This window comes from Necator americanus (assembly GCF_031761385.1).
Source record: "Necator americanus strain Aroian chromosome Unknown Necator_2022.05.29.01.07, whole genome shotgun sequence".
Taxonomy (NCBI): Eukaryota; Metazoa; Nematoda; class Chromadorea; order Rhabditida; family Ancylostomatidae; genus Necator; species Necator americanus.
Window position 1 is genome coordinate 289,770 of NW_026986548.1, and position 9,332 is coordinate 299,101.

The window sequence follows — 9,332 nt, forward strand, 5'->3', positions numbered from 1 at the left end:
GACGCGTTTGCCGCAACGCACGCTCTGTTCCTGCTTGGAACACTCGTTCTCTCCTCTGCAATACCGTAGACAATGCGACCTTCGGCTGAATACAATCGACGCCGACTGCAAATATGCCTTGCCAACAAGTAACTGCTTCTGATTCCTTTTTCCTATGAAGACGTCACAACACGCTAGTGAAAATGTCTTCAAATCTGTTACTGATGATTTCGAAAGGTGCTTACTATCTTGGCTTTCACTTTAAATATTCCGTTTACTTAGAAACGTGCGAAAGTAGAAGTAGAAACTGCTCCTCTACAGAACAACTGTCACCTCCTCATCACTTCCGAAGTAAGATGAAATTTGACAGGTGTTTGACTAGCTATAGCTGCTGCTTGTTATGTGTTTGTGGCACTTTCTATGCTTTATATCCTTCCTGGATGTAATGTTGTTCTCATCTTATATCATGAGTCTGTAACATTTCGTTCTTAGCTGTTACTCCTCGTACTATGTGTAGTTAATGACTGATAGTGTTATTTATCGCGCAATACCGTTAGGAAAGATATCATGAAGCCCATTGTTACGGGCCTAATTTTACCGCATACCACCTATTCTCGTTTTTCTGGTTGGCTCACTCCAATGACAATCGCCCATTTTCATCTTCATACGTCTTTAGCATGTGGATTTGAAATTTTTTTTCTAATGTATACGTCGCTGCACGGAAGAAAACTATGTTTCGTTTCCGTCTTTTTTGTTGTTGCTTATGCTTGTGAATGGAGCCGCAAAACTATAGAACCGTAAGTATTTCCACCAAGTTACCAGTTGAGATTGTTTTTTTCTAATTTATAAGCTCCAAAAGATCCGAAAGCGAAGATCGGAAGTTGCCGGATCCACTTCATGCACTTTATTATCTATCTCTAAATTGTCAGCAGAATACAATTCTCTCTCTTATTGAAATACTTTAAATTCATAGGTAAGAGGATTCGGATTCCAGTGTTTGTCATCGAACGGTGGCGCTAATACAATACCGTACTCGAGAGTTATCCATAGATGATGGCGCTGTCTTTCGGTGAGCAGCATTTTAAGGTCTAAAGGGGCTTTATAGCTCCTAACATCAGTTGTTCACTTAGTATGCACCGTTATGTTCTGCTTTTTTTCGCTGGTCCTAGTTGAAAAGCGTTAGAACGACTTGGACTGAATGGGGGTTATGTGAAAATATTACCGTGAATTAAACATTACATGATCATTCCTTAATCAAAAGCGTTGCTGCGTTGATTCCTCAGAGACCGGCGACGTACTCCTGAGTATAATTCCTAATTCGGTTGATGTTTCCCTTCATTTCATGCCTATTGTTTATAACATACTTTAAAAAAAACCGGGAATCAAAGATAATTTGCCGCATCTGGTTGGCTTGTGATATTTAATCTTCGTGTAGTTTCGCCACAACAGTACTTCGTTTTGGAAAGGCCAATCAGGTGACTTAACCTGTGGTGGGTTGCCCGCGGCGTTATGCGCGAAATGAGAGGAGCGGGAAATTATCTCACATGTATAGAGTTATGGGGAATGCACGAAAAATTGGGAGTCGAGTGCCGAGACCTTGAAGTATCCGCTTTTTTGATCATTCAAGTAGTTTAATGCGGCTGCTCACAAGTCGATGTATCGAGTAGTCAGTGTTCTTATCCTCCCAGACAAATCTGGAACCAATTACCCTGGAGGGATGAAAGGCTTAGTGAGCACTAAGGCGGATTCGAACCTCAGATCGACCGTGCAGGAAGCGGAACCTCTAACCGCTACGCTACACCCGCCCATATATCCTTGATGCAAACCTTTAATATTGCCCATTTTGATTTCAGGTTGTAATTCAGAGTGGGAACATTTCTGAGCTCGTATCCAACAAAATTTTTCAAGTTGGATAAACGTGCTCCAGCAGAAAAAATCTACCTTCGTTAGAGGCGCAGCAGAAATACATTTCCACCCGTTTTAGCAGTGGAAATATTGCTGCAAAAAACAACTAGGTCCCGCAGTGAAGTGCAGTTGTACCGAGTTTCCGCCAACAAAATAACCATGTGGATAGCACGACTGGACAAAGCATTTGCAGATGGTTTTGCTTCCATCGTATTTATCCTTCCAAGGACAAATATACTGGATATGGGCTCACATTTCCACAATTCCAATTCCATTTCCTTCAAAGATCATATGCGTCGCAGCGATTGCGGCGCTACTGCGTGCCGACATCGTAGCGGCTTTCGATAGCGTTCCGATTCTCACGAGGTCTTGCGCTGCGGACTTGGTGGAATTCGTAGTGTGCAAACATTCGAAATAGCCGCTCACTCAGCCTCGTACCTTCGCTACAGTGCCGCAATTTTTCGAACGCTCAGCTCGAGCGCTGACCTACAATTCCGATCAATTCGAGCAGTGTCAGACGTCTTTTTGTGAGCCATACTTTCACAGAAACATTCTACTGCTTAAGGTTGATTAGAAATAAGTTTAAAGGTATCATAATCTATCAGTTTCGCTCCGCATACCCTATATTTTTCTACATTTTATGCATTTTCTAGTCGTTCCTCAAAAACTCTCCTTAGCTTAACATCTCTAGAGTTTTTCCCGAACGGCCCATGTTTCCTGATGGTCTCCACCTCCTCCACTATTTTTCCTTCGAATGATTAATTACGGATGTTCATCAGTGACTTCTCGGCATGTGTAATGTGCAGAAAGTGTGCATCACCACCTCCTCATTTCATGGTCGATCTCCACGCTCAGCTTAGGAATACATGTTACTTCAGTCGTTTGAAGGTGGATTTTTTTTTTTCGTCGTGTTTACCGAGAGTGCGACCAGGAGTTATCGCGCACTTGTGACCTCCTTTCTTTCGTATTAATTTCTCCTTCAGAACTGTAACTTTTATCGAAGCAGTTCCTCAGGGATCATATTCATTCTCTTCATTGTTGATTCCACCTTTATTTATTTCTGAGCTACGTATCTTGGTTGAATCTCACTGCTCAGGCTACTCTCCTTTCATTTTTATCTTTTTATTCTTACCCATGTTTTGTTTTTATTCGTCGTAGTTTCCGCTTCTTTTAAGACCTTAGTTCTACGACCTCAACCTGAATGTTTGTGATAGTGTCTTATCGAAGTCTTACCAAACAGTCGAATATTATCCTGTCCGGTTGTGGTTTCAGATCTTTCTTAGGTTCTTACGCTTTTCTTTCGTTCCTTGCGTACTTGTTTCTAATTGTTGAGGAATAAGTTCCCTAGTATATTGTACAATTGTTTATTCCTTAATGTCTCCCTTTGCTCTGGCATATATTTTCCCAATCAATTAAGGACCTATGTAGGCTGATATTTAGGTGTAGTGAACATCTCTTATTTTTCCCTGTACCGTCATCCTCTATTCCTCACTCCCTCTCTCATTTCTTCATCATTCAGGAGGAAGGAAATCAAACTTTAACACGCCCAGTGAACGATCTGAAAAATCAAAATTATTCTCGAGTAATGTGGACCTTAGGAAGAAAAGCAGTTGAGAGAAGAATACGTTGTCCTTACCGGATCTTGTTGCTCCTATGCTCTGCTTCCATTTGTTTCATCATCATTCATTGAGAAATCCATGCAGGAGCACTTATGATTATGTGACAAAGAAAAGTATTGTGCAAATAGTCGCAGCGGCAATCAATATGCATTTTTTGCTCTCCACAATTGCTTCCGTATATTCAGCTTCACACTGCTTTGTTAAGTCCGCTTACTGCGGTGAATTCCTTTTGTATTTTCTTGAAATAGTCCTTCAGCTAGCTAATTAGCGTCTTCATGCTTCAACTTTCTTCTGGTGTGAGCTGACTGACATTTTCTTCTAGTGAGAGAAGACTTCTATATTGAATGACAGACCAAACTGAAGATGTGACTCAAGCATGACTTCACTTTTCTTTTTTGTATATAGAAGTTAGGCACTTTCCCACGCTTGCGAAGGAACTTGAGGAAACATTTTTTCGAAAAACTTTAGCCCTTCTTCCATTTTCCAGATTTACAGGCAAAAAAATAGCAGGAAGTTTATTTTTGTTATTTTTGTCGTTACTGACAACGGAATCCGTGTATTCAGTCCTTTCCTTTAAAAAACTATCATACGTGGTAGACATAAGTGGATATCAATCTATTCTTTCAAGAGGATGGATTCTTTTATCCAATTCGTGTTCCCAATCGAAACATCAACGTCGTGGAACGGAATTCTGCACTCTTGCGCTCTTATTTGCAGGCGGAGGAGCAGCGCAACAATCGGCGCAGCTAATGTATTCGACAGTGATTGCATATATGAATGTGTACGGTGCGTTTGAGATACGACCCTATAACTTATTCGCGTGGATTGCTCGTAGCCCTCTTCGCGAGGCGATTTCACCGCGAAATCATGTCGGGTCAGTTGTTTGCTGCATTGTACGTGTGTCTCTACCGCTTTCAAACAGCCGTCCATGCAATCCGTGCAACTGGAAGTCGAGCGTGTTGGTTGTTTTGGGAGAACAGCTGCAATTATTGGTATGGCTTGGAGGACCGGTATCGGTTGTTCGCGGACTCGAGCAGTTGCCGTTGTCGACGGTCCATGTCCACAATATCCCATTATACTTCCTTCAAAAACCAGTGAATGGAGTGGTTTACACTTGTATGATCCTATTCGTTATGGAGTCAGCTATCAGCAAATATGATAGGTTGCTAGCAGATTAGAAAATCCATCCACATTCACCTGTGGGTAGATCCAAGGACGCCACCAGCCGTACCTGTAGTGATGATTAATGATTAATAAGATGTGCTTAATGACCGATAGAACTGGTTATCAATGTTTGGTAGACATCCAGTTTGTTTTTACGTTATCCAGGACTGAATCGCTTCGGAAGAATTCAAGTTCTTGTGGTTCAAGCAGTTTATTTCACTCCAAAGTGGAACCACCTCCGTTAAATAGGGGCAAATGCTTACATGGAGTACTTTTGTTATTATAGTATCCTGGATGAGTTTATCTGGCGATTATTCATAATTACTTCGATTGCGAGAAGGATAATAGCAATCTCCGTTCCAGATTACATCTTCGTCTTGAGTTGGTCATGTTCGATCCTGTTCCTGAAAAAAACTTGACCTTGATTCTTCGGTTTTTTTCTTGGGAATTCAGCCGTCCCTGTAAAATCTCTCTAAATCAAACAGCGAACTTGAAATCGTGGAATGAATCGCTATAGGCGAGGATTTTTTTTAGCAGATTAGGACTACATCAGAAGGGTTTCTTTCATTTTTTGGTCAGTTTTCCAACCGTCAGCAAACGAGAGTTAAAAATACCACTGGTCATGCGAAGGTGTGGAGCTACCCTTCTATTAGACCACTCCGAATTACTCAGTGTAATTCAGATGTCGTATAGGGCTAATCCGAATCTTACACTGTTCTTAATTGAACTTAACTGAACTGAACTCTGAAACTCTCAGCTGACCTCTATCTCTCTCCCAATGTCCAAACTACGATCAGGTAGCGGTCGCCAGGTGTTTACTCCGCGGATTTGTACGACTTTTTCACGCCTTCAGTTCGTGCAGTTCCCTATCGACCGAATTTGCTCTCAGTTGATTATGACGTTTGGAGCATAGTTTTCACTTAACTCTTTATTCTGCCGCCCTCTTCGTTCAAACACAAGTTTCCAGAGCGTATACTGTCCATTCCAAGCCCTCTGCAGGAATTGTTTATAGGGTGGACCAAAGCTTTCTAATGCTTGCTGGATCTAGTTTTCGTTCAGACAATCCTTTGCCAGCTAGCATTCATTCATTTCATTAAGCATTTGAAGAGACTCTTATGAGAAGAGTCGTTTCATGTGCGTACAAGGCGCTGCTTCTACGCTGCTTACTTTAATTTCAGTTTCAATTTCATTTTCCTGGATTTCAGATGCCCATTGGGATTTTGTCAAAGGAGTCCATACTTCCAGCATTATTTGTTGCTGGAATTTTTCTCCTGATCTTTGATTTCTAGTACATTGCCTAAGAAGAAGTTCGGTGGAAAAGACCGTAACTTCGCAAAAATCTATGTGCATAGTGCAATGAGTGGCATATCGTTCCACCATTATCTCTCGCACACTCGGCTCCAAATATGTTCAGCGGGGTTAGCGCGGCGCAATCCGCAACGCACGCCCTTTCTCTGCTTTACACATACACACCCTCCTCTCACTGCTTTTCAGCTGTGCATTTTTTGAGAAGATAAATTTGAAGAGGTTTCATGGAAAATTTCTATTAATATTACCTGATCCAAAATAAAAGTCTTCATTCCCTGTCTACTTCATTCCTTTTCGATGAACGGCGACGTAATAATAATAATTATAATGAGGACCGAAAATTTACCTTCCTTAAGTTTTGTGCTGTTGTTGAGCTCCGGGTATACTGAACGATGTTTGCTGAGCAGCACAAAACATGATCTATTAGTTGGAAATCTGGTTAGGTGAGCTCGTGTCAAGATTCCGGTTCAGAATGACCGCCGGCGTGAACAACTTCTCCATTGACGTCCCTTATTTCCACCCTCTGTAAGCTATTTTAAGGAAAATAGTTAAGCGGTTTCTGGTTTTGCGCTGGTGCTTCTGGTCTCGTCTTTCTGTAAAAACTGAGAGCGAGATAACGCTCTCGGTTACCTTCTGCTACATACCTCTACTCTCCATTCATTTCTAACTCATGGATTTAATTGTTTTTCCTGAATCTCTGAATCAGCCAGTTATGCTACTATTAGAACGACTTCCATTATATCTCAGCAAGGCATCGAAAACAAGGTCTTCAAACCAGTTCCTGCATTTTGTCCTGAACGAAAAATGCTTAAGAGAACGAAATAGCTTCCTATAGTAATCATGTTGCAATCGTAACATCGTAGATAATTTATTAAATGTGACATGCCCGGTTTCACGTCCCATTTCTGTTTCGCATCTTTTTTCTCATTGTGATTCAATCCTCTAATCTTTTTCAATGATGGAAGAACTTCAGTACTTATACATGGAATCGTGAGTTTTACCATCTTGCGCTGTTCAGTTGCGGTTGGGTCTTGATGCCAATGATGTCTTACATTCCTAGCCAGATTCCTGCAGCGATTACAGTAAGACGTTCCTCTGCCAACCGCGGCCTTCAGAAATGGTTGGAGACGGGGAAACGACCATCTGATCCTCTTGAAAGAGCTCATGTCGAAGTCAAAGTCCTGGACTTTAGTCTATCTTAGGATAAGAACGGTAATGTGCTTCCGTTGGTACTTGCATCGATGAAAATCAACAAAATTCACCTTTCAACGTGAGCTGACGTTTTATACAAAGCGAATATGTGCCGCATGGAAAAAAATGCGAGCGCGCGGCGATGGTTTGGGACGAAAAAGTGAAGGAAACTGTCTGACATTAATCATCTTAGCCGTTTGCTTACATCATGCAGATCATCATGAGTTGTCATGCAAATACGCTCCTGTTCTCCGTGGATTCGGCGAAAAGGAGCCGTTGAATCGGTTTGGAGCGCTTCTTTCGGTGCGTATCAACAAGGCGACATGTGGCATTTACAGCAGAATTTGCACATGTTGTGAGCAGTTTAGCGTAGTTATAGTGGAAACTATCGTTAACCTTGTGCAGAAGTTCCGACAAACCCTCACTTTAGGATTTTCTGCAGTCCGTTCGTCAGGATAGGGTATCTTTCTCCCTTCTATCTCCTTTTTCTTTCTTCTTCTTCCTTCTACATGCAAATTCCTTATATTAGAGCAGTTTTTTAAGCTAATAGTCAGTTTTTTCCTATAGAAAGACTCCATGAAAAACCTCTTGTCTCTGGCTAACAAATATCAGTTGGCTTTGTAACTTGTGAAATAAAGCCTCCTCTTGGATTTGTTCTGGCATTTTTCTTTTAGATCGCGAAGTTTGTCTTGCCTATCTACCATCAAAAAGTGTTAATAGCAGCGTAGGTCGGCGGGTGTTTCGATTTCGATGCGCCCAGTTTTGACGAAGGATTCCAGGGTCAAATGCCGATGGAAGTGTCGGAGATCCGTTCGGCACTAATTGACGTTCTCTTCACTTCAGCTTTGTACCTCCGCATGCGCTTACGGCTACTTGAGCGTAGAGTTTTTTCGAACCTGTTCATTCGCAAACAGGACTTTTTCGTCTCATTCTTGCACTGTTCGTATTTCTTTCTTTTTCCCATTATTAAAATCGAAGCTGCATATTTCTAGTTTTTTTTTCTTTTTTTTTTTCTTTGGAATCTTCAGTCTATGTGGTAATGTAAAAAAGTTGAACATTAGAACCTTGGATATACTGCAAGGCTCAAACACAGTTTCTATTCTACTCCGCTTGAACCGCAGCAAAGGATGTATATTTTGATGTGCGACGAGGATGACAATCGAGAAAACACACACATCTGCGCAGTCGGCCGTCCCTTGCTGCTGGCCACACGAACCGCAAATAGGCCCGGCCTTCGCGCTGGACCAATATACTTCGGCAAGCGGCATCCGTTTAATATGCTTCGTCGGTGGACTTTCATTGCTGTTCTCTACCGGTCGTCTTCCTGATGATCCACTTTAATTTCTATACGGTGGCCATTGTAAGCGAAAGTCTTTCCTAGGCAGTGTTTCGCAGTAGCGTTGATGGATTTCAGGATCCGCCGAAAGGATAGTTCATTCTCTTTTCATATCTGTTCAGTACTTCTTACTTCCTTCATTTCTCAACGATCGTCCATTCCGCATTGCGTCTATTCGGCGCCATTTCTAAGATCATCTTTGGACAGAATCCCTGAACTGATTTCACCGTAACATTTCACGTAGACATGATTCCCAGATTCGCACAGACTTTGAAAAGGGCGTTTTGAGGGACAATAGGCGTAAAAACCATTTTGTGTATGAAGTAAAGTCTCGTCCTTCTCCATCATGAAAGTAGTCCTTTTTTCTGAATTAATCATTAGGCAAAAATGAAGAGCTTAGTCTTAGCATTAGAAGTTTTTGCAGCATTGAAATATCTATCTACGATGTTATCTACGATGTTACGATTGCAAGAAGTTTTTGAATGAGGAACTTGGTCCTACTTTTGCAATAATGTTTTGAAGAGCAAAAAAAAAGTCCGGCTTATCGCACCGCTAGGCAAGCAACAAGAATTTTTTTTTTTTTTTTTTTTTTTGCTAACATCGCTTTGCTTCGAATTCTTTTCTCCAAACGAATTCCTTTTCTGATCTAGTGACTGAATATTTCTTCTTTTTTGTGAACACTGACATTTTTCGCTGGGATATCTCGAAGAGTCAGTAAGGTGGAGAAGACGGCAGCAGACGGTCCAGAGGATATTGTCTATAATTATCTGTTCTGCGACCTCCTGCACATTCTAGTTTTTCGGAACTTACGACGTTGTCCTTCGCTTATT

The 9,332-nt window shown here is 41.5% G+C and overlaps 2 protein-coding genes across 2 annotated transcripts; both read left to right on the plus strand.

Annotated features, from left to right (window-relative positions):
* Positions 1-4,252: 4,252 nt before the first annotated feature.
* RB195_026483 (uncharacterized protein) lies at positions 4,253-4,681 on the plus strand (the record flags this gene model as incomplete). The annotated part of the gene is made up of 1 exon (XM_064176931.1): positions 4,253-4,681. The coding sequence occupies one exon, from the start codon at positions 4,253-4,255 to the stop codon at positions 4,679-4,681; it is 429 nt and encodes a 142-aa protein (XP_064070939.1).
* Positions 4,682-7,292: 2,611 nt separating this feature from the next.
* On the plus strand, positions 7,293-7,625 carry RB195_026484 (uncharacterized protein; the record flags this gene model as incomplete). Its single annotated transcript, XM_064176932.1, has 1 exon — positions 7,293-7,625. The coding sequence occupies one exon, from the start codon at positions 7,293-7,295 to the stop codon at positions 7,623-7,625; it is 333 nt and encodes a 110-aa protein (XP_064070940.1).
* Positions 7,626-9,332: the final 1,707 nt, after the last annotated feature.